Genomic DNA, 26,112 nt, shown 5'->3' on the forward strand with positions numbered 1-26,112 from the left:
ATCTACTGAAAATGAGAAAATGATACATGTGCTGTGTGTAAGTGCAACACAGTTTTTGAATAGTTCCTAACAATGGGTCATGATTGTATAAAATACTTGCACTGAACTGGATCGTTGTGGTAAGTAATGGCTTTGGTGAAAACGGAAATCAATGACTTGACAATTGATTCATATTCCCAAACATAAAATATTCCTTTATTAAGAAATCTTGAATAATATCCCTAAAAGCGTCTCTGAAATCTCCTTACATTAAAGTTGCCAAAAAACTCTCAAAGAAAATACTGTTAACATGGAGGAAAATTACTCTCCAGCGCTTTGGAACGAATGTGACAAAAACACCACAAATCCCCTTAACACATTTAGCCCCAAGTGTCAAATATCTCAGATCATGTTGAAACTAAGAATAACTATGAAGTACCTGAACTTGGACATCCTTCGATTACAGAATCCTGCTGAGTTGCTGCAGATTGCAGGGCTATAAATGGAAATAAAAGGTAGATCAGCAGAGGATGTGGCAAAGACATCAACCCTGTAAGAATCTTTATACATCAGCGCTTTATTTGCCACAGGGCACTAAAACACATGGTACTCAGTGCCCGCCAACAGCAGAACATATCTCACATCCCCACACGAGTCGAGGAGCACAAGTGCTCTACACTACACTATCCCCTGTCAGGTCTGTCTGAGAGAATTATCCAAGGTCACATTATGACTATGCTGCAGTCTAAAACCTTTACCAATAAAAGAGGAGATAAAGCAGGTAGTGTACGCTCACTAGATGTTTATATTATATATATAGTACCTTGTCCTTGCTGCTGTCCTTGGGAATGCAGGACGCTCTGCCCAAGCTCACCATTCAGCCATAGCTGCATTCTAATAAATGGCTCCCGGCCCTTCTGGGTCAGCTTGCTCCAAGGTTTTGGCCTAGACAACATGTCGCTGACGCTGCCCTGTGACAAGCCCAGCACCTAAAATTACAAAGCACATGTTTAATCCTAAAATACTGTCATGGCTTCTTTATGATGGTTACACAGTATAGCAGAATGCAGCAAATAAGATCTTCTCAATATCTCCTGCACTTCACCCATTCAACATACATACACTTCAGGATGAATCTGTACAGATCCTTAATTTATAATCTTAAACATCCTGAACAGAGATGAGATCCTTCATGCAGACACTATTCAAGGTCATGCAGGGACAAGAAACATAGAAGGAGATTGTCCAGGGAATACAAGGCATATATGTATGGACTGAAGCGGTCACCTCTCTATACTTACTATAGCACAGGTTTGCCATGACATTATACTGTATGGAGTATTTTTAATACAATATATGTATACAACTGTGAATAATTCATAGGCAGTTAGTACTGAGACATGGCCAATACTTTCAGCTGGCCCTCTCTTGTCACACTAAAAGTGCAGTGCGGTCTGCAGGAAGCCCAGTTGTGGGTCCTAAGGCTTGTTACTGGCCCATAAAAGGCTGCAGAGAGGAAATGACTGGGTCTGTCCTGACACTGAGAACCTTGTAACACGTCACTGTGCTTTTTTGGTTGATTCGTGTGGTTGGTAGTAAGGGCTTGTTCACATCTGTGCCCCAGTCTCCGTTTTGGAGGTTTCCATTTCCTGCCCGAAACTGGACAGGAGACTGAAACCTGCAGGCATTTTTCAAACCCATTCAAATGAATGGGTTTGGAAAGTGTCCGGCCTTGAGCGCCGGTGAGTGTTTTGTTCTCTCCGTAGTGAAACCATTTTTTTTTAACTGGACATAAAGTCGGACATGCAGGACTTTGTGTCCGGTAAAAAAAAATTGTTTTGCTGCGGGGAGCACAAAAAATACTCAACGGCGCTGGACGGTCTGCCAGGTTTCCGTCGTCTGTCGGCAGAAGACGGAAACCTGAAAACGGAGATTGTGCGCTGGTGTGAACCCTGCATAAGTGACACGTACAATTAGTATATTTTTTGTTTAGTTAGCGCTTAGACGAGCAGGATTTTGTTTGACATTATTTTGCTTACCTTGAGCCTGACGTAAAGGTTTATTTATTTTGCTGTTTTTCTTAAATCAACCGGTTTGCTGTAAGATCTGTGTCCCTGTCTCTGGCTGGTTGGGTCTGCACCACTGTTTCTACCGAGCTACCTTCCCCACAATATATATATATCCCCCTTGAGTAACTTCTTCAGATGGCTATTCACATTAAGTAAATATAAGTTAATCCCACCAGTTTGGGCAGTTTGACTATATTTTAATGTGAGTTACAGCAGCCGTCAGGTGTCCTATGTAATCTAAGATGGCCAGTCTTTTGTACTTCCGTCAGCTCATCTGTCTCTCCATATTGAAATACAGTAACCATGAACGCTCCACTGCTCCAAGTGTAGAGCGTGGTCAGCCTACGATTTTGCATCTACACAAAGTACCATAAGCTCAAGTGTTTAACATATTAAATGGCACAAACATGATATAAGATGATGGCATAGACACGCTACTTGACATAAGCAGGCTCCGGCAGGTAGTAGGATGTATTTGCAGTTCCCACATCTGTCTGAAATATAGTGAATAGCACTACAGTCATCTGCCTGGTAACATATTTTGCATTCTTCTGCTGACCTCCCACCCAAAAGTCATTTATAACAACACTAGGACAAGTATCACCTTATTTCTGTGCGCTGCTTGATGTATTTTCTTCTTGTTAACACTGTATACTATTGGATCCGATCCTCACAGTTTCAGACTGGGGCGCTACCATGTATGCTCTAAGACATTTATAGACAATGTTATCTAGGAGTCTCTTTGCTATAAAAAAACGATATTCACTAAAAGAAAGCATCTTTCAGCAATTTTCAGACTGTCTGTGTTTTCCTGTGCCAACCCTAACATTTATTTATCGTATCTGTGTCAAGTACACGTTTTGACAGTCCAGGAACAACATCTACCTTCTGCCAAAATGGGCTGTGAGCGGCTACATTGTATGATTTATTAGCGTGTGCCCAAATCAAGACAAATCAAGCAATGACTATATCAAGAACAGCTTAGGAGCGAAGGGCTATGCCAAGATTTTCTTTGGAAAGCTTTGCAGGTAATAAATAGAACATTGTAATTGTGAAGGTAAGTGAAAGTAATGCACATGATATTTACCTTTTCACCGAATATCCTTTGGCAAATTCCATTTTTTGCAAGCTTCTCTTTGACTTGACGAGTGAGCTCGATGGTGTCCACCTCCTGGTACATGTAAACCTCGTACTGCTCTGGGGTTAGTGGAGGGACAGATGGTTTGGTTGGCTTGGCTATAGACACTGCAGGAGAAGAAGGCAGTGGACTGTTTTGTGGCGTCTCACTACGACTGGCTCCGGTCATGCTAATTTCTGAGCTTTGAGAGTAGGGAGATTCAGCATTCGGCCACTCTTTCCAGTACTCTGAGGAAGATGAGGGCCCTTGGAGTTGGTTTCGTTCTGACCTATTCTGATTGATAAGTTTTTCCTTTGTGCAGTTGGTTTCCTCTGTTTTTGTGTCTTCCACTGAGGCAGTGCTTCTCCGGTCATGTTGAACAGTGTTCCACCAATGGTCTTTCCAAACATTTCCTCGTCCTAACTCATTTTTTACATGCCTTAGTATGCTCGGTGTTGATTCGGTCATGCCATGGATTTCTAACACTGATGTCTCCTGGGGCTCTTTTTTAACACCAGAAAGGCTTTGTAAGGTAGAGATACCAGAGTCTAAAACAGGCGTATGTTTCTTCAGGGACATGGTTAAAGGAGAGTAAGTAGACACAGAAGAGACAGCAGTGGTGGAAATTATTTTTGGAGAGAGGATGGCAAGGTCAGCTTGAGACAAAGATGCCGTTTTTAAGGCAGGTTCAAAAGCAGCCTGCTGGGCTTCCATCTCTCGCCGTGCTTGTTGTAGAATGGACCGAATAGTGTCATCTGAATTACCACTACTGGATGCTGAAGGGGGCTGAGCCGGCTCAACTGCAAAAGGAAAGTTTAAGGTAAAAGTGAGAATATGAATGAAGAACATCCATTAACTTTTCACTGAGCATTAGATATGATTTTGTTATGGGAGAAAAAGATTTATTGTAGGTCTAGGCTATTTATATGTTAATGAGAAATACCTTCATCTCAACCTTAACATAAAGTCACTTTTAGGTCCGTAAAGCAGTAGTAACAAAATGACAAACTATCTATTCACAAGATTAATGGGTGTCCGACCACTGAGACCCCCACCAATTACGAGAACAGGGGTCCTCGAGTGACCAGTATTAATGCAGCAGTGATTGTGCATGCACGCTGCCATTCATCTGTATAGGACCGGCCAAAGGAAGCTCAGTACAGCGATATCCAGCTTTTGCATAGAGCTGAATGGAGGGCCACCTTGCCATTTACACAGGTTTTATGATCAGTGGTGATCCCAGCAGTAGGACCCCCAATAATCAGACTCTTCTCAAACATTATGTTCATAGACGATAAGTTGTCATTTTGGTAATATGTCATTATATGTCATTCTTTCATAACCATTGAGCTAAATTATGAAATTCTGGCTGCCTGCAGACACCACTAGAGGGAGTCTAGGAGTGTACAGCATGTGGAATATTATTGAGTTCAATGAATAAGTAGTATGCAGTATTCTACTAAACACCAGAATGTTATGTAAGCAGGTAATGTGGCGTGCTACATCCAAAAAACGCTAACCTATGAAACATACATAAAGAAATGAATCAACATAGCTGTAGACAAATTTAGATTAAAAACAAAATGGGATTCAAGGGTTGGCACACTTCAACATGGGTACTAGTACTCAATTCTAAGGGGTATTCTATTCTTGTGTATTTATGGCCAATCTATAATACCACATTTTCAAGGTGTGGGAACCGTAGGAGGGACCCACATCTATTACAAGAACTGGGGTCCTGTAGATATGCTATAAATACCCAAGAAGGAAGTTCATCTCTAATTCTATAAGACTGCTAAATATGGACCAATGATGTACTCTGCTTCTCCTCATAAGTCTCCATGGACATGAATAGAGGTTGCGGCACAAACACACATGTACAACTGCTTCTACATACAAACAGGGGACTCAAGACAATTTCATTCATGGCATGACCTGCTAAGGAACTTTCACAACATAAATAATTTTCCAAATTTTGAACAATAAAAAAAGAAAATGTATATATTTTACACGTACATACAGATATAGCAGAGTTGACCCAAACGTTTGCAACTGGTTAAACTGCTGTAGTGTGATAGTTTATCACAGAAAAAAACAAAAACGTCCAAAGACTTTTCATTAGTTTTGTTGTTTTCTGTAGCAGTTTAACCAGTGGCAGAAGTTTTAGTTCACTCTGCTACATTTGTACATAAAAAGTGGTATAAATAGTGGTCCACTATAGAGAGAATGGAAACACTCACCAGTCTTCAGCACCTGCAGCTCTCTTTTGGCTTGCTCTAGAATAGACTTTATGGCTTCATCTGAGCCCGTCTCTGAGGTTCTGATCCGTGTAGTAATATTTCCTATAGTGACAATATTAGCAAAACAACACAACATTTAGAGGAAGCACATGAAATAGATCAAGGCAATTTCTTAGTAGAATATCAGAACCCAAAACTAGAGAAAACTAGGTCAGCGAGGTCAAAGTAACTTACTGACCCAGAAACGTCGGTGACTGCCTTATCGACCGTCTCCCATGATGCTCAGCTACAGGCTCTATGGACTTTATGAATTACCACTTATTTCTGTGTCCTTGTGTAACATCGCTCCTCACTCTCTGTCATGTGTAGCAAGGTAATACTTTACACTGAAACTGAATGCAAATCACGCTGCCATCATTTTATAAGGGACCTGTCAATCCAGCCCCGCCGATTAGAGACTAAGTGCTTTTCTCTCTCCAAACTGAAGTTAGTTGGAAACAGGATATTGAACACATCAACAAATGCAGGATATTTGGCCAGACTGTAAAATTTGTTTGCCAAGTTTCGATCAAGTAAAAACTATTTTTAGCCATGACTGGTTTAAACTCAGCTGGAAATGCTAATGACTTGTAATCGTATATCTTCCTGGCAAGGCCGCGCCAAGGTGCAACGCTAATCATGTGGTTTCTACAGACGGTTGACATGCATAGGAGTCGATGCATCACGTAACGTGTAGTAGTGATAGTGCTGACTCACAGAAATAGAAGAGAACTGACAAGAGTTGCGAGGACAGGATCAGATTAGGTAGACAATCTACTCTCTCAAACCTCTCTCTCTCTGTGCTGGGGTCAGGCAACAAGTTTTTTGGCTAACTAGTTGTCTAGGACTCTTAATGACTCTTTAGTCAAGTGGATGAAACACAGCCAACATGACTAGGGTTACTACTACCGTAGGCCCCACACTTAAAGAAAGCCGTCGCCCTGAATACTGTGTCTCACTTGTGGGCGTCATGTTATAGAGCAGGAGGAGCTGAGCATACTAATATACAGTTTTATGTGAAAAGATACTGCACAACCTGTAATTAACTCATTAATATCTGCTCTTTTTATGCTTGAGCGTCCAGTGGGTTGTCCTACTCTGTGATTGACATCTCACTCTCAAAGCATGGTCATATAGGATGGATAAAATACAAGTTACACTTTTCCCTGGAAACTGTATATCAATCTACTCAGCATCTGCCCTGTTCTGTGCCATAGTATCCACAGAACTGCATGTATAACGTCAGTTTCCTTTAAGGCACTACTCACACTAAGAGCTCGTTCACACGGGGCTAGGGACTGCGTGTTTTCGACCTGATTTTGACGCGGGAAGCTGCGTCAGAATAGGACCAAAATGCGCCTGTCGTGGTTTTCCACTCCGGAGTAGGCCCAAATGAATGGGCCTAGTCTGGAGGGTTCTGTTGCGAGGTGGACGCCGCAGCTGCATCAGTCGCAGGATCCGCCTGAAGAAAGGGCAGCTCGCTTCTTTTTTCCGTGATTGGGAACAAAGCACTCAAGGTAAAAAGGACACTAGCGGTCTACATAGACCTCTATTGTGAGGGGGTGGATTTGGCGTCAAAATCCGCCCCCTCTTGCCCCGTGTGAACAAGCCCGCTCCAGTGTTAACGGGAGAGTGATACCTGTAATCTGAGGAAAAGTAGCGCATGCTCTACTTTTTCATGTATCAGAAACATGGCTCAGTTTTCACAAACCCGATTCTCCTAGTAAAGTTGATGGGTCATTTATAAAAATTAAAAAAACCAAAAAAAACAGCTACACTGGTACTGACGTGAAAAAACATAGCTGAGAAACTGCACAGTCATGTGAATATCGTCTAAGACTTTATGTAGCTCCCTGACTGCCCAATGTGCTGCAGGGTCTCCTCTCCCCCCACGTTGCACTAGGTCTCCCCAGGTCCCTCCCTGCTATAGACCACCATAAAATGACTATTGTAAGTCAACGGGCTTGAAAAGTAACTGTAATTTCTTACAGCTTACTATCCCCGCGTACGGAAGAATTGTGGCGGCTGAATATTTAATTAATGGCGTGATCTAGGGAGTGCACTGGATGAAGGTGTGCATGGGTGTTAATACAGTCAGATAGAAGGCACTATAGAATCAATATAATAATGTGTAATGTTTGGCATAAGCAAATATATCCACCCAGTGAGGGCACTGGAGAGTTATCTGCTTAGGATTTATTCACACTATATACTGTAGCATTATCTCCTTAACTGCTGTAACCCAATATATACAGTTCTATATCCTACAGAACCAATATAAAGGGGCAATCTCAATACCACAACCCCCTACGGGTCTACCCTGATAAAGCCCCAATCAGCTTGTCCCATCCTTGGTATACACTGGCAGGTTGTGTCCGCGGTTCTCTGCTCTGCCTCCTAGAAAGTTGTCCTAATATACCCTTATAGGAAATTACACAAAGGGTTGTCTCAAGGGAAAAAAAAAACCCTTTAAGCCCAAGGGTGAAAATAAATGTGTGCATGTCCAATACTATAAGCGGATATCTGAAAACAGACTGCAAACACTTTAATAAATCCAGGCTTTAGGTAACATTAAGCACTGCTGTGTAATTGGTCTTTTCCAATAAGAACCCGACTAATTCTAAGTGATCTATACGCTTGTTTTCAGTTTTTACCATTAACAAATGGGCCCATTATCAGAGCAGGGTGAGCGTATAACATTTACACAAGCAGTTAAGCTACGAGAAGAATGCTGACAAATACATATTTAAATTACCGCTTATTGTTGCTTTCACATATTTCTTAATGTTACTGTATTGTCAGCACATTAAGTGAATCTAAAAAGCAAGTTGCTGCGCGGGGCATTGCTATGACAAGCAGCCAGAAAAATTAATTCTATACTTTGCAGGGTCTTTGAGCTGAATACATTTGAGATAATGCTGGTATTGTTGGGAACAGATTTCACTATATATATATATATATATACACATATATATAGTGTGTGTGATTCTCTAGGCATACACTATATGCTGTATATAGCAGAATTCACCAGTGATTTTTACCACTAATCTTTTCAGAAATGTGAAACATCTATAATATCCCCAAGAATGTTTGCATATATAAAATAGTGTTGGGTTTACAAGGGAATGCTTATAGTTATAGGACTTAGGCAACAGGATCCAGATCGAAGGCCCTGTTCACATCTGCATCGTGCCACATACACAATTGCTGTCCAATAGACCCCACCAAGTTATAATGGGGTGTGTTGGGTTCCTCCTAGATGTTTGTTGCTATGACAGATTAGTCTGTGGTTTAAAATCATGCAACCGAGCGCCGTCTGGAAATAAAGGTCCATGGTCCATGTGTGGGCCATATTTCCCGGACTGAACGCACTGGATCCAAGTCAGTTATGATGTAGTGATCTCCCAAATGGCCAGATCACTACTGTGCTACGCTAACCAGCTTTGTCAGTTCAGTGATCAAGAGCCTCCTGCATCATAACTGACTAGGATGTAGTAAACTCAATGCACACAGCCAAGTCCAGTCTGGGAAATGTACCCCTCACTCAGGCTATTTTTTCCAGACAGCACTTGGTCTTGTGAATTCGGCCTAAAGATCACAATTCTGTTGCCAACTCTGGGGGAGATGTAATTTGCTGTAGTTCTCTGACATAACTAAGTTGCACTTTCAGATGCACATAATTTTTACACAAGAATAACTTGTTCCGGCCCTGTCATGTTTCTTTAGCCACGTTTTAAAATTGGCAACAAAGGTGGGTGGGCTTTAGCACGTGGTAAGCGTCCAGCAGCTCTATAGAGTTACACCAGAAGTTGGTATAAATGATAGAAGAAATATATAGGGGAGACTTATCAAGGCCAGAGCTTATTACACCGGTCTTGATAACCCCTACGCCGCCAGAGTGAGCGTCTTATTTATGTTGTGTTACATACCGTGTCAGGGGGAGCTGAGCAGATTGTTATATAGGTTTGTGGGAAAAGATTCAGTATAACTTGTCATTTATCTATTGAAATCTCTGTTTCTTCTATTCTATGGGGACTTACAGACTCCTCTCTATGACTGTACATGCAGAGATAGCTGTCAATCACTGATTTTTGCTGACAAACCTACATATCAATCTGCTCAGCTCCTCCTGCTCTATAAAAGGCTACCTAAGGACAGAACAGCACTTTTCATGCTACAAATTCCCTTTAAAGGGAAAGGAGTTATAACCCTTTGTACTTGTTTGATACGTATACAATTGTTCTAGGTAATTGGGGACTGTAAAGCAATAAGTAGCACATAGTCATTGTAAATGGTACTTTATGTGTTCTGCTAGGTTCACACTACATGCCGCTTGGCAGACCACATTGACTATAATGGGCCCCACACTGTTCCTAGTTTTTGAAATCTGTGCAGAACTTTTACCTCTGTAGATTTTCGGGGGACACTGCAATGGAATCTCCAATGGAGACTCCAGTACAGATGTGAACCTAGCCTTAATAAATGCTGCAACCAAATAACATCCTGTTAGTACTGTAGGGTTGAGCATTACATTTATGTGCAGAGATGGACTGTCAAGATGAGGGCAGAATTGTTGTCAGCAAGCAAAATAAATCCTTGTGATTTTCTCAAATTAACCATCAAATTAAAACGTTTCTATAAACCTATTAAACCACATGAACCAAGTACATAAGACAATTAAAAATTGGCTTCATAAAGAAAGCACCAAATCCAATGATCCGAACCACTTGAGACACGGCGGTCTCCAAGTGGTTCGAATCATTGGATTTGGTGCTTTCTTTATGAAGCCAATTTTTAATTGTCTTATGTATTTGGTTCATGTGGTTTTATCAGCATGCATTAAAAGTTATGTTTTATGATTATTCTTTTTTGGATGTTTATATTATTGGTGAATAATCTTATATATCCTAATATTGTAAAAATTGGATATAAACCTATTAGGATAACTATAGGATCTCTTTGTCCCAACTCCATACAACACATTGTAACAAAGCACAGATATGTCTTCAGTACCTTATTTATCCCCCCTCACCCTCCACAACTAATGTTCTGACCTAGAAACAGGTCGCCTTATAACAGTGTCCTGGTGCACCCGTGTTTTATACTTACTACCGCTGTTTTTCTATCAGATTCCAGGCCAGAATCAAATGCCACAGTCTGACTACACAGAGCAGAGTGAAAGCAGAACGGCTGGCTACAAACACAGAGACACCTGCTTGTCACGTACCTTCAGACCCATTTCTTCTTTTCGGTACTTCCTGAAATAGTCTGTTCAGGTTCTGGCCTGGATTCTCTGTTGAAAAACAAGTTTGGTAAGAACAAAACAATCGGGGGGATGTCAGCTTTGTAATGTCATGGGCTAAAAGTACATGGAAAGATGGAAAATCTAATGTCGGTGAATGTCGATGGTTTAATAGGTAGCCACAAGCACCCCAAACTGTTCTTTCTAATAAGGTTACCCCTATACAGTCACATGCTATACACACTGCATTGCATAAGCACGGAGAACACATTGGCGCCAACCCATCACAACAGTCTCAGAGACAAAAGCGACCCTGTTGTCCATAGTGATCAGAGATTTTATTTTATTCCCCTAGTGCGATTTAGAAAGTGAAAGCTGATGCCTGGTTGCTATGGGCAATAGGGTCTCTTAAATGTGGTGTCTAGTACCCCATATTAATGGTATATATTTCAGATAGGTTATCAATATCAGATTGTGGTGGTCTGACACTTTGCGTCCTCACCGATCAGCTGATATCTGCAGAGTATGGAGCAGGGAAGAAACAGACAGCTCCGTATACTGCAGGCTCAGCCGCCATTCACTTGCATTGGAGCTGAACTGCAAGGTTACTATATAGTACACAGAGCTGTCTGCGTCTGGCTCCATACACTGAGATGATATCAGCTGATCAGTGGGGGTGCCGGGTGTTATCAGACCCGACTGGTCTCATATTGATGACCTCTCCTAAGTCTTGGACAACCTCTTAAAAAAAGCCAGGTCTACACTGCGACTTTTTAAAGTGCAACACATTGATTTTTTACTTTTGGGTTGTAGACAATGCGGTGGGTGGAAGCAGTCACTCAATAGTTAGAAACAATTAGTGCTACAAGAGTCGCCGCATAGTCCTGGCCTTATTCATCTGCCAACCTAAATTCGGAAGTATAACCTACAGATGCAGCAGAGCTGAGCTTGTCACATGGCACATCATAACATCACTGGAGTTTCTCACAATATACAACAAAAATTGTTTTAAAGACAAAGTCAGCTCTGCTAGATATCACTATGTAAAACAAAGCTGGAGAAATCCAGGAGCCAGGTGACCAGGATGCCAAAACACCATAGGTAATTCAGTTTTACAAGTATTTTGTCACTGACTACTCAGCGTCTCCTGTATTCTGTGTAGATTTGCGGATAAATGTTCTATATATATATATATATATATATATATATATATATATATATATATATATATCTTCCTCATGCACACACACCTCTAGCTACGCAGTAACCGTAACAATGAGCAGAGGCGACCAAAGGGGCAGATTTCTTAAAAGTGGCTTTTTTGCCTATTGTAGCCCGCCACAGTTTAGGCTCCATTCCCACGGAGTAACGTGCTGCTCATTTAGACACGTAAACATGTGTCAGAGCGAGGCGCTTCAAAACAGATCCCATTGACTTCAATGGGTGTGCCGGCTTACACGCGCTACACATTGAAATCAATGGGAGGCTTTGTAACTCATTGATTTCAATGTGTAGTGCGCATATGCCGGCACCCATTGAAGTCAATGGGATCTGTTTTGAAGCGCCGCGCTCTGACACGTGTTTACGAGTCTAAATGAGCTGCGTTACTCCATGAGAACAGAGCCTTAGGTTACATTTCTTCTACCACTCCAAAGACTGGTTTCCATAGGCACCAGCCACTTTTAATAAATCTGCCCCAAAGTTTTTGGCTAATAGCAATCTTTGAGGGTTATCACATGCTGCAATAACTTGCAAGGTACCAGATATTAGTGGCTTAATCCTATGTATGCCTACAGACATGCTACAATAGATGCAGAAATGCATGGTGAGTGATCATGTTTGGCTGGTTATTATTACTTATTATAGATAAACATACTTTGTAATGAGGAAATACAAGGAATTATTAAACTAGTGCCTATAAAATGGGCAATGAGATTAAGGCTAAATGGCGACTTTGGCTGAGTAACGTGAGCACGCAGTTAAACATCGCAGTATTTCTGCAATAAAACTAATGAAAGTGAACATGGTCGTGTTGCTATGACAGGTCGCTATTCCCATTACACAACAGTAGTCAGAAGTCAAACCCTGTCAGTTGCAACATGGCCACACTCACTGTCATTGGGCAGTCTGTGCGACACATGATCTTTGGCTGTGCAATAGGTCATGTGAGCCAATTCACTGCGTAGCCCTAGTCTTATGGATTTCCTCTTTATAGACTGAACTTTCAACTTTTGTGATTTATGCTTTATAAAAGGTTCAGTACAGCAAGTGCAGTTTGACAATGAGGCGGAGTTATTAAGAATGGTCTGTAGAACATCAGTCTTAATAATCTGCTTGACTGGCATCAGCTGCACCACAAATATTAAAGGGGCCTATAGCGTATGGGAGTGCTCTTATACTTCATCTGCCACACTTTTATCCAGTGGTGGAAAAATGTAAAAAGTGGCACACATGGGCAGAGGGCACTTTTATACCACAATTGTGACTTTTACAACAGAAGTCAGTAGAATATCGGCCCCATTGTGTATAACAATACAAATTAACTCAGTAATTTAAGTGGCAGCTGCAATATATCTCAATATCTCCTGTCTACCATGGCAAACTCATGAAGCAGAGATATAGGCAAGTGTTTTATGGAGTCCTAGGCAGTAACAGGAGACAGTGGTCATTGACATCACAGCAGTGCCACATCAGTCCAGGGGTTGTGTGTGGTATGGTAGCATAGTCCCAAGAGAGATGAGCTGCAATACCAGGAACAACCCACCCATGGAGAGACAAGGAGCGGATTCTGGAAGGTAAACCCTTCAAATATTAGAAATTTAAAAAAAAACTAAAGAATACCTAGTGACCGTCATCCATGCCACAGCAACTAACCTCACACATTTCAAATCCATGTTGACCCAACCCCAAAATCCTGATATATTCCATGAAGGCTTTCCCCTCCCAACACAAGCTATAAGCATTTTTTCTGTGTAGTTGGTAGGACGAGGAAGCCCCTCCTCGCTGTGCCACTGTTTTTTGGGGTGTTTTATTTTGTATTTTTAAACAAAAAAGCGAAAATCTAGATTAAAATCGAAAAACATCCATAAACTAGAAAAAAAATTAAGATTTTAATTTTATGTAAAATCTCCCAGTTTTAAGTTAATTGCACAGGTATATAATAGTCATGTATATACACGTGATGATGTAAGGTGTATATATGTATCAAATCAGTAACATATTCAACAAGAAATGGTTTCATGTGGCAGTCTTGTAACAACACTTATCCAAACTGAGTAAAATAGTCATAGCAGAGCACCGAAAAGGTCCTTCTAAAGTTAAAGGGGTTTGACAAGGATTAGAAAAACATGGCTGCTGTCTTGCAAAAACAGGACCAGATAGACTAGGTCTGGTATTGCATTTCAGCCCCACTAAAATGTAGAGCTGCAATACCACACATTACCAGTTGCCAGGTGTGGCACTGTTATTTAGAAGAAAGAATCTGTGATTTCCTAATATCATGCTATCTTGCAGGTACACAGCATTCTGGTTTTGTCAATGGTTAGTCTGGCTCCTGGATTTGACTGCCTGGCTTCAGAGTATGTCTATGTGGCCCACCACTGTACCCACTGTCTAAACATGAGATATTAGTCGCCTGTGTACAAATATGAAGATGATGGCTGTAAAATGAAGTATTCTAGACATGTGAGGTGTTGGAAATGAGTAGAAACATGGCACTCACCTCTTTGTCTGCCTTGTATACTCCGTAGTGCAAGGATGTTCTGCTCATCGGAGAGGAACTGCTTCATCTTGTGGAAAGGCTCCTTGCCTCGTACAGTTAGTTTATTCCATGGTTTGGGCCTGGCTAGTATCTCACTCACAGACCCTTGTGATAGTCCTAGTACATAATGTCCAAAGATACGTTGCCCAATATTGTGCTTGATCAACTGCTCTTTCACTTGACGTGCAATTTCTGCAGTGTCTATTTCTTCGCCTTCCGAGACGCTCCCAGCGCTCTCTGACTGGCTTGGTGAAGGCGCCATGCCGTTTACATCCGGACTTGGCTGCTGTAATGGACTTTGGGAAGATATGGAGTTTGTGCTGAAGTGACCTGTTGAAAAAAGCATGCTTGTGCTTCCTGCTTCCTGCATTGCCTTGGTGTAGAAGGACTGCATAAGCTGTCGCTGGAGAAGTGAATTTAGTGCAAATTTTCCCGTGGAGGCCAAGGGTAAAGAAGGGCTTGCAATGGATGAGTTGAAAAAGTCTTGGTTTAAACCCGTTGGTGAGAACTGGTGTGTACCATTAGTATTGGAAGCCTGCTCCCCAGTGTTGCGGAGCAACTGAGAGGGAGGGGAGGCCGGCAAGGTTGCAGGACGCTGAGTTTCATGCTGGTCTTTCCCTTTTCTCCTGGCTGACCCTACAAGAAAGGTCAAACATAATGCATTATGGGGGGATTAAAAAGGGAAAAACCAAGATAAAAACGCAAAGTTTGCCCCACAAAGTGAAAAAGTGCATTTTTTTTTTCTTTTAAAAAAGGGCCAATTAGGTTTTTAAATTGAATTTTCAGTAAGCCAAAACTTGGCCCCCAAAACAAACAACATGCATTTCATGTTTGTACCTTTCTTGTACAGTTTGTTGCAGCCTGGAGAACACCTATGACAAATGATTGCACTTCACTTCATCGTACATACAGAGGTTATGTCATGATATGTGATCCTGGACAATGACATGGTTTTATAGCATACAGATTCAAGTCAATGTGTGGCCCCACAGCAAACATTTACACTTCAGAGCGGCCGAATGCAGCAGATTAAAGAAAACCAAGATTGTAAGATCAATGATCACGATCAGAACATGTTTTATAGAAGGCTATAGAAATTGTCTGAGGCAAGATTACCAAACTGTACAGAACAGAATCTACCAAACTGCTTCTGACTATTAAACAGACCAATGAGAAGCATTATCACTGTATATTCTGCTCTTATCAATCCACCTTTCCTCCTACGGCAGAGGAGAGGAGAAAACAAGTCTGTAATGGTGTACTATACCAGCTTACATAACCGCTATATTCTACCGTAATTAGTCTTTTTTATTTAGCACAATGCCATGGAGGTCCTCAAGATGTATTCTATTCTCCCGATCACACTCCTTACAAGTCGCACAATACTTGCGGATTCTGTTGTTCATTAATCTTGCTGTCAGGTGTCTCTAACACTGCTTTCCCCTGCACATTCATTTTTGTCACTTACTGAAGTCAGCAAAACAAACTTACCGCTCAGGTCGCTGTTGGAAATACGCAGTGTGGCGTTCTCGGACTGCAACGAGCGGTTCTTCTCCAGTAACAGAACCTCCAATGGTTTTGATGCATCCTGAATAAGGTATTACTTGGAGATTTAACCAGTTATAGCACACATTTTAAATCAGAATTATACTGAAGCATTTTATGTATTAATGTGCCAGGAGAAAGGTACAAATGCGAAGATACAATGTCTAAATTACATCATGTACCTGTTCACTAAGGTCAAAATATTACTATACATGTGACTAAGGCTCTGTTCACACTACTCTGTCTAGCATTTATAGCAGAAAAAGTCTTAAATACTAGTACCAAGACAGATACCAGTACTAGCAAGCGATATCTGCTTGAATGCTGATCTGACATAGCAGTCATGGCTCCATTAAAAACAGTGTCAATGACTCTAGTATGAATAATACAGCTAGGCTTAGACCATGTTTTCCCCATGCAACTGAGGCATATGTCTGCAATACATATAATGCTACAACAGGATGACACAAGATGCAATTATATACCCATACAGTTGGATGCTGTTTTGTTGCCATTCACTTTAACATAAAGTCATATGCTTTTTTTTCTGTTTGTTTGTTTTTTTCTACAGGACAGCTTGCTATGTTTTTCTGTCCCATCAAGAAACAGTATCCAGATGCAGCTTTTTTTTTCATAGAAGTCAATGGCTACAGAGTCCAACTGTATAGGGATACACAGAAAATGAAATGGGAATGGCAGCTCACCAAGAAACTTTACCAATCGATAAGATGTTGAGTGCACTTGTTTGATTTTAGATCTGTAAAAATCTCAATTATTAATAGCATTTCATAGCAGGATATTTTTCCAGGTATTTTGCTTTTGCAGCAGTTTAGGTTTTTTTTCTTTTGCAGTAAGCTGTAAAAATAAATGCCTCAACTTTATGGTAAAAAACATGGAATGAACCCAGCTTTACAAAGACAAGACAGACAATGAATTCATGAATTAAAGCACCAAACCCAAGCTACTAATACTATTCCTAAAAGTCACGTGGACACGCTGTAACATTGGTAACATGGACTATACCTGTGCACTTGATCCTTCAGACTGGGCAAACTCCATGGATTTCAGAATGCTACAAAAATCAAAAGAGAAAGGTTACTTCTTATTTTTCCATATCTGGGGGAGTAGTAACATGAGCTTTCTGAGCATCAACATTGCAGGAAAACAACTCCAGGTAACTTTCTCTACTTGCTCCGCAGCGCAATGATCAGATAATGAATCCGAACACCCATCTATCCCTAGATGAAATACATCTTTCTTATGGGTCATTTAAATAATGCATATCTCATTCCCAGCAGGCCACATCACGGCATAAAATGAAATGTTAATAAGGATATAACATTTGAAGCTGTCAGAAAGTGTATACATTTGTTAGTGTAGCTGCGAGGGAGGTAGATTTGCATAACAGTCGTGGTTAAATAACACTGATATTTTCTTCCCTTAATAAATCTCTTTATAAGGATCCATGGAGGAACCAGACTGTGAAATAATACAAGGATTGTTAATGCTTTACCGAAATACTGCAAATTAAAAGCCACATAAATATCTGTATTATTCAGTGTCTGCAGCTGCTGTGCATTGATTCAAGGCAGACTTGTCGCCTGCTCACGACATACTGGAATTTTGTTGGCTGCAGCAGATAAATTCATTATGAAGTAAAAGTGCCCTTAAAACTGAGGAATAAACCACAATCTGCTGGCAGAAGCAATACTCATGAGAATGACCTAAAAATTCATGGTGAATTAGGCAAGGGCTACAAGGAGACATGGTCGCACGACACCAATATTGCAAGATGCTGTGACTTGCAACCAAATGGAATAGCAGGCACCCTGAAATAGTTGTGCAGCTTGTCTCAATTCCAATATGGGCAGGTTATGCTCTATCCATAGCATAGGGTATAACTTGCAGATTATTGATGGGTCCAACCACTGTGACAGCCATTACGCAGGAGAATGAGGGATTTTTTGATCCCCATTCTGACTGAAGAGATGGACAAGCAAAAAGTGTGGCACTTCATTTATTTCTATGGGAGTGCCAGAGATATCTAAACTACAGCTTGGCCACGGCTCCATTCAGAACAGGACACAAAATCTTCCCCCATTCTTAGCACTCAGACCCACAATGGATCTGCAAGTTAAGCTTTACCCTACAGATGGGGCACAACACTCAGTTGGTAAGGCCTATTTAATGTAAAAGCAAGATGAAAATAAATAGCAAACGTTTTTTGGCTGTGCGACATGATGTAACTCTGATCTTACTGACATCATGAAGACATTAGATGTACCAATACCAGGTATTAGTAGAACAGGTACACAGCGACAAGGTACAAAAAATGTTTAACATGATATTTGACACGTAATGCAGATTTTACAATCACAGTATGTCAATTTTTTCTACATATTTTCATTGTGGACTTTACTTTTTCTTTTACCTACTAAACATCAATTGGTCACAGACAATGTAACATTTCGCTCAGATGATTTATGACTTGAAGTCAATGGAGCTTCTGGAACCGCAATCTCCATAAAACCCGTAGAAGTCAATGGAGCACTAGTTGGGCAAACACAATGGGTGCTTCATTCACATGGAGGATGGACTTTCAAGCCCCTATTGTCATGACCAATGGGGATCCCGCAGTCAGACCCTCAGTGATCTGCCATTTATCCCCTATCAAGTAAGTGTGTGAGTTATAGGGATATTAGAGCACTACTGTGGCCATAAGCAATGAACTGATTTTGGCCAAATCTGTCCCATTTACAGTGGAACCCTCAAACTATCTGATGGTGCCACAAACAGGTGACAATGGATGACACTGGGATGGGGCATGTTGAATTTTATATGTGTGATCCTTTAGATGTTAGGAGAGATAAGCAACTGCCAGAAGTGTCTAGAAGAGATTTACTCCCTTCTCACTACTGACAATACATGCATGCTTGGCTGAATTAGCCCTGAATTTCCATGAGGGGTATCAAGGAGCTGTTGGCTAAATAAGTGTTTAACCAATGGCTATTGAAGGGATATGGCCACCATAAGCTGCAGTAACTGAAACTAATGTGAGCGGATGCATTTTGCATACAGGGCATAAGTTAGCAGTATGTAAATAATTGGGTATAAATGATAGAAAGGATAAAATACTGCGCTTTTCTGCAGATGGCCTGTGGTAATATGATATTCATAAGCGCACACCGTCCCGCACGCTGTGCTGCAGTCAGCAGCAGTCACTGGCATTTTCAATGTAACTTTGTGATTGCGTATTATGAGCGAAGGAACTGTTTTCCCAACACTCACAATGTAATTTCAACAAAATGATTTATGGCTGCAGGAAGCACTTGTCAAATAAAAAGAAGAAGGATTGGTAAGGAAGGCAGAACACCAGGAAAAGGCAAGGAGAAATAGATGCAGACGATAATATTACATTTTCGGACAGCATATGATACACTTGAGGCCGATGATATTCAAGTCAGCTACAAGATGACCTGAACATATCAGTAAGGAAGGGTAAGTACTACATAATAACCCTATATCAGCTCTCCTCATAGAGGAAACACACAATGCACTCATTGTATTACAATCTAACACTAAAATTGTCTACGTAAAGTACATAGTAGTTTTTATTTTACATAACATATATTAACATGTTAACATGTTAAAGTGAATCTTCGACTTTTATCATCTGTGCCGATTCATTTCTTATAATAGCTTTATTGCAGCCTTTATAGCAGTGCTATTTCTGCTACAAGGCTCTGTATCCTCTATATATAAATAGACTCAAAGGGATTGTCCAAGGCTATGATATTCAGCTCCACTTCTTCTTCTCAGGCAAGTGACATCACGTCCACTGGTCACGCCATGCTGCAACTCCGTTCCATTGCAATAATAAGCACAGCCACTATACAATGTATGGCACCGTACTTGGTAAGTGGTGAAGAGGTGGCAGCCCTCAATATCACAGTCCGGGACGACTCCATTGAAAAATAACATGCGGACTACCTGCAGCCCCTGTTAGGGAGAACTTACTGCACACTGCTTAATGGCCGAACTAAGTAGCACAAGGCAAGAAAGTCCCTCTAGTGGCAGCTGCACACGGCAAATATATACATTTATATCTACAAAGATCCATAAAAAAAAATTTCATGGGGAAGAATGTAAGCTACAAGTACAGATAATATAAAAATGCATAAACTAAACCGAAAAACATTTTTATTTTCTCTTAATAAGTCATTTAAAGCTTATTCCAAGCTCATGATTTGTCGGGATTATAATGGTTGGGTTCTCATGATCAGATATATACTCCATATCCAAATGGCATATCCTAGCCAGTGTACCAAAAGTAAATATACAATTTAGATAAACCCAGAAAACTGAATATACACATTAGTTGACACAAACCCATATACTGTATATACAGGACAGATTTAGTTACATACTTGAGCTCCTTTTTTATTTCTTCATAGTCCGCCTGCACTTTCAGTTTTTCTTCAAGTTGCTGTAAATAAAAAGTGGAAATGACAATGAGCAAAAACAAGAAGCTTTAATTAAAAATACTTAGTATCTACCACATCCACAATAAGAAAATATACATAAGAAAAGTGATATTTCACTATTATACTAAACAGTCGTACCATACAATGTAAGAGAAGAGGATCATGAGCAGTTTTTACAAGGAGGTTACAGTATAGTATATAGAATACAGTCATAAAGGAAAAGCTTCTCCTCTGTACTAGGCCCTATTTCTAGATAGGAATATGTCTCATGCATTGGTTGGATTTCCTGAATCCTTTCATAGCTGAGCTATGATGCCAGGAGTCCTTTCCTCCTTGTGGCTATACTGCCTGTATTGCATACAGTATGGAGAGAGAAACCATTGGCAGGCAGAAAGTCTTAGCATCATATAGCCCTATAACATAAGGAGTCTTGGTCTACCGACTGGATTCAGGCCATATACATCTGGCTCAGTGGCGTAACTAGGAATGGCGGGGCCCCGTGGCGAACTTTTGACATGGGCCCCCAACCGACACTGACGTCGAAGACCTCGACCGGCCCCTCCTCCGCACTCCATTTTGTCCCTTACTGGCCCCTGCACACAGTATCATCCCCAATAGTGTTCCCTGCACACAGCATTATCCCCCATAGTGTCCCCTGCACACAGTATTATACCCCATAGTGGACACTCATAAACAATTATTATACTCTGGGGGTTTTTCAGACCCCAGAGTATAATAATCGGAGACCTGGGGGAATAAAAACATAAAAAATTACTGTTACTTACCTGTCTCCAGCTCCTACGCTGTCTTCTCTGCTGCCGTCCTTCTGAAATGACGTCAGACGTCACATGACCCGGGACGCAGGCCGGGTTCATGTGACATCAGAGACTTCAGAAAGGAGGCCTGGCAGGATCGTGGAGAGGTAAGTAACATTGTTTGTTACGTTCCCTTACCTCTCCCAGGCCTCCGATCATTATACTCGGGGGTCTGCAAAGACCCCCGAGTATAATGATAGTGTTTGTGGGGCCCGCGGTGTCACTTGCCGATCCCGGCCCAGCCAGGATCGGCAAGTGAATAGGGCCCGTAACGGCCTATTAAAAATTTTTAAAAAACGCAGCGGTAGTGGCTGTCACTGGGCCCCCTAATGGCCCAGGCCCTGTGACAGTCGCCTCCGCTGCCTCTATGGTAGTTACGCCCCTGATCTGGCTGATGTACATAAGGGGTTTTCTGGCCCGGATTCCACATGTGTATGGGGACTCAAAGGAGTTGTCTGGTTTACAAAACACATTTGAAGATCACTATTCAGGCACTCCTTGCTTTTAGATGTAGTCCCTCTTTGGTCCTCCATTAAAAGGGTCTTCCCATCTCCAGTATCGTATTTAAACATGTAGCTTAGGCTAACTGATGTGTTTTACCTTTTGGCAGACACTGTTCATTGTATACAGATTGTTGCCTAGGTTTCAGACCCGCTCCTGACCACTGAGACTGACATCTAATGGAGCTTTCTGTCAGCTCTTCAAAGTGCATTCATTTTCTGCCCCCTGGTATGGGCTACAACATCCAGAGATAACAGTGCACAGTCTGAGAAGGATGCAGCTGGCCTGACAACTACTGTATATTATACAGGCTAAGCCTGTCCACAAACTTGTCACTGAAACCAGGAAGTGGATGGGAGAGGAGACAGGGGAGCAGGTGAAACTCTGAGATGAGAACACCCCTTTTATTAACTGGAGCAAAGAAGTGCTACAAAGAGCATCTCTCTCTCTAGAGGACTACATTACACAGCACCTTGTATTGCTTTCTCTCCCCTGCAGTAGAGCTACCAGAAAACTGAACATTAGTTACCAGGTTGCCTTCCTTACAGCTGATCGTTGTGGGGTCACAGCAGCATGACAACCTATCACTTAGCAGTTAACCTAAGCTTTATGTATACATGCATTATCAGAAGTACCGTGGTGTGGCAAAAACTTTGCAGAGGTTGAAATTGTAACCAGACCCCTATTTCCCAGAAACCAGCATGTCCCCCTCCCCCTCAAAAGGGAAATTGGAGGTGTGAGAACACAATGGCTTATTATACTTATTGAACAATGACACAGTCATTGTGTAAATGACTAGTTTATAGCAATCCTACACTGCGTGATGTTATCACATGAAATGGTTAGTGAAGGTTGTCCCAAGCATAACTTGTATCCAGAAACACAAACTTCTGATCACTTTTACATAGACAAATTCCACAAAATTTAGAGGTTGAAGCAGATAAAGTCAATACATTGCTCCAGACCAGCGTCTATCATGTTGTCAGTTCTCACAATTTTGCATTGTGACTAGTGACTGCAGATTCAGTGCTCTAGAGCCAATGGTGAGAGTGATTGATAATTATACAATGCGGAGTTGCTGCAAGACACATCACATATTATAGCAAACAAATGTCACAATGAATTCCCTACTTAAATTGTTAATGTGATTTTAATGGCGCTATAGAAGGTCTACATCTGGGATCCATTCACATGCCAAGATGTATGGAGCTGAACAAACTGTTATTCCGATCCCACAGAATGACACAGGGTGCCTGAAAACAGTTGTTAAAAATATAGTACATTAACCTCTTCTCTATAGAGGGCATATGGAATGTTTCATCTACAAACATCCATTGACAGAGAAAGGCAAGTTCCGCATATTAAGGGCGGGGGAAGGGTATCTGCAATGTCTGACAAGAAGACAAATGAATAGTAAAGGCCGTGTATAGCTTCCTAAGTATATCTACTTATTTAAAATAATAAGCTACACACATCCGCAAAATATGACAGTACTGGAAGCATCAATGGACTCTACCTTGCCTCTGGCTACAATCGGTTACAGGAACAACAGCATGATTTGCATGTTGTGCTACTAGACTACAATAGCAAAGACAAATTTGTAAGCCACCCTGGTGTTGTTCTCTAGAAAACACTACATTCATAGAAATATAAAGTAGGCTTGGGTTATATCATTAAGAACTACAATCCTGAGTAGAATAACAAAGATGTAGTACAGCACGAAATCTGCTGCAGATTGCAGTACCACGGTGACAAAATCCCTCAATGGTCGCTGTCATAACTTGTGCTCATAGGATAGCCAATGTGATCACTATCGTGCAAATCAGGGGGTTTTGTGCTGAAAAATGACTCCAAAAAAGTGCTTGCCTCTAGGTGTCTCCCTACCCTCTACCTTCCTGTTCACTGCCTGTCATGTGAAGTCTGGCTCTAGCTGCAAAGACATGGAGACAGATTACTGGAAATGTGGGCAGCGCTTTGCCTTCATAGTCATACACAATGCCCTCCTCTTCTGTGCGAGCCCTCTCATTTCCCAATGATCAGTATTGCCCTCCCCCATTTCTAAGATAGCTACAGTATGCTGGCTCCATCTGAGGACACAACCATCCTGTTTGTCCTAGACATATACTGAACTGTCATTTTTTTTACCACTATCAATATGATCACATGTATGGGCCAAGCTGTTTGTATCACTTTGGTGACCTGTCTCATAGTCCCCACACACGTGATACAATAGGCAGTAGGAATTCAATGCCAGTGGAAGATGCAGAGATGTATTATCACATGTACATCTAGAATGCATGTATAGGACACACAGGATAGTTGTGGCTGCAGACAAAATCAGCATACTGGTTACAAAATAAGACTATAAATTCAATGAATCGCATTCAAGCAAAATGTCAATTCATTTCTTTTTCTCTGCAGTTTTGCCCCCATAAAGAACAGCATGCTTATTTGTTTCCTATATGTGGAAGATGCTTACTGAATGTCACCCATATAAATTATGCTGTGCTTTACACATGTATTGTACTGTAACTCTCTCTCAATATGCCGTCTGGAATCCACACAGCAACTCTACAACAAGTATGCCATGTGTGAACTCACCCTAAAGCACATTTTCTCCCTAATATAGAAAATGTACCAGTGAGGCAGGTTTCCTATGGTTGCCAACAATGCATGAAAATAACAACCCACAGAATTTGAACTTCAATCACTATATCTTTTATTAAATAGGATATAGTTGTTTTGGCTGTATTACAACTGTATGAACCTGGTCATAAGGCCTCTAAGGGTTAGTTCACACGCAAATACGCGCGTGCATATTCCATTGCAGCTGCCGTGACGGGATGCTGATGCAGTGCACGGCATCCGTTGTGGCTTTCCGCTCTGGATTAGGCCCAAATGAATGGCGAGAGGCGGACACTGCGGCTGATTCAGCGGAATCCGCCTGAAGAAGGGACATAGACCACCATTGTGAGGGGGCAGATTATGACGTGGATTCCGCGCCAAAATCCGCCCCCTCATGCCCCGTGTGAACGAGCCCTAAGAAACACAAGAAAAGATGTCTGAACACACCAATTTTGCCCTGCCTATTTTATATGTTTGGAAGTCTCCTGACTTTTCCCTATACATGAGTATACATGATTGGGCAGTTTTTGTTTCGCCATTATACAGTAGTATGGGTGTGGCAAGCAGCAATTTACTTTCTTTTACCAGAATGGAGTATGCGTGTGAACGGTAAGTCTGGAGGAATAGCTGTAGACCAGCGGCTATTGAAGGTGTTTGGTTACCTTTACCTCCATGAATTGTCAAATTTTTAATTCTACTTTTGACATTTAGCTCTAGAAAAGCTGTGTGACTAAAGGCCACAATTACAGTTTGTCAGTCAGATTTCCTGCCTAATGCAATGCTACGGGAAGAAGGTAGAGTATATATTACTGCATCGCTTATAAATGGCTATGAGGTCATTTTTTATTGAAGATTATAATATATGGCGCTTAAAAAGTAATGCAGAACCTACCCTATTATAGTGATATAATGCTGCCCTGGCATTTGCGCTCCAGCATGCATATCATGACAGCAATTTATTTTCATGCTCAGAACACACAAGACAAATTTTTAGTGACATCATTCATCAAAGGATGTGGACATATGCAAAACTGGCTCTAGTGATGCATGCAGGACAGAAGAAAAGATTCACAGAGATCAAGAGGTTTTGTTCGTGTCGCAAAAACACACAGTCTATTAGAGACGACTCATTGAGCACAATTTCTGGAATTATCTGGTATGCATGTAAAAATGCACATTGTGCTGCAACAGGGTAGTTTTCAGGGCAATAAAGGTTAATGGCAGTATCTCAATCCTCAGCATGTCTAACATGGCAGCAAAAGATTGATAACTAATTTCACAAGAACATTGTGCTTTTCCTGTAGCAGACTGCAGTTGAGAGCAATGATCTGAAGTTCTACAGAATTCATATAAAAATTGATTTTGTAGTTTATGCTAGCATTTCTTTATGTAACCTTAACTTGTCCATTTACATGAAATAGCTGTCACTGTGTACACGGATGCTTAGCTGAGTGTGCATGTTTATTAAATGAAGAGGGCGGAATATGTCACTGCCAGATATACTGTACATAGCAGTGACTTATCTCCAGAATTTGGCATATTGAAATCCTACATCTAACATGACCCACACTTCTGTCTGCCTGACAACCAGGTCATACAGGAAATAGTCAATTGATATTGGTAGCTTCAAACTATTTTCTTTTCATGCATATAACCAGCTTTAAGAAAATCACCATTGGTCTTCAGTCTCTGAAGC

General features: G+C 41.2%; 1 protein-coding gene and 1 long non-coding RNA gene across 5 annotated transcripts in view; one reads left to right on the forward strand and one right to left on the reverse strand.

The window, feature by feature from the left end:
• Nucleotides 1-26,112, forward strand: part of LOC142194681 (uncharacterized) — a 431,520-nt gene that overhangs the window by 201,325 nt on the left and 204,083 nt on the right. The window lies entirely within an intron of this gene.
• Nucleotides 1-26,112, reverse strand: part of CUX1 (cut like homeobox 1) — a 277,415-nt gene that overhangs the window by 86,115 nt on the left and 165,188 nt on the right. For 2 of the 4 annotated variants that reach the window (XM_075263945.1, XM_075263947.1), the window contains exons 12-20: nt 20,419-20,477; nt 17,015-17,063; nt 15,938-16,034; nt 14,408-15,082; nt 10,672-10,737; nt 5,406-5,507; nt 3,136-3,965; nt 803-968; nt 419-475 (exon numbers count right to left, since the gene is read on the reverse strand). In XM_075263945.1, the coding sequence (XP_075120046.1) occupies nt 419-475; nt 803-968; nt 3,136-3,965; nt 5,406-5,507; nt 10,672-10,737; nt 14,408-15,082; nt 15,938-16,034; nt 17,015-17,063; nt 20,419-20,477 (2,101 nt within the window). The remainder of the gene's footprint in view (nt 1-418; nt 476-802; nt 969-3,135; nt 3,966-5,405; nt 5,508-10,671; nt 10,738-14,407; nt 15,083-15,937; nt 16,035-17,014; nt 17,064-20,418; nt 20,478-26,112) is intronic. The other 2 variants (XM_075263946.1, XM_075263948.1) reach the window with 2 other exon arrangements.

The sequence above is a fragment of the Leptodactylus fuscus genome, chromosome 2 (assembly GCF_031893055.1).
Source record: "Leptodactylus fuscus isolate aLepFus1 chromosome 2, aLepFus1.hap2, whole genome shotgun sequence".
NCBI lineage: Eukaryota > Metazoa > Chordata > Amphibia > Anura > Leptodactylidae > Leptodactylus > Leptodactylus fuscus.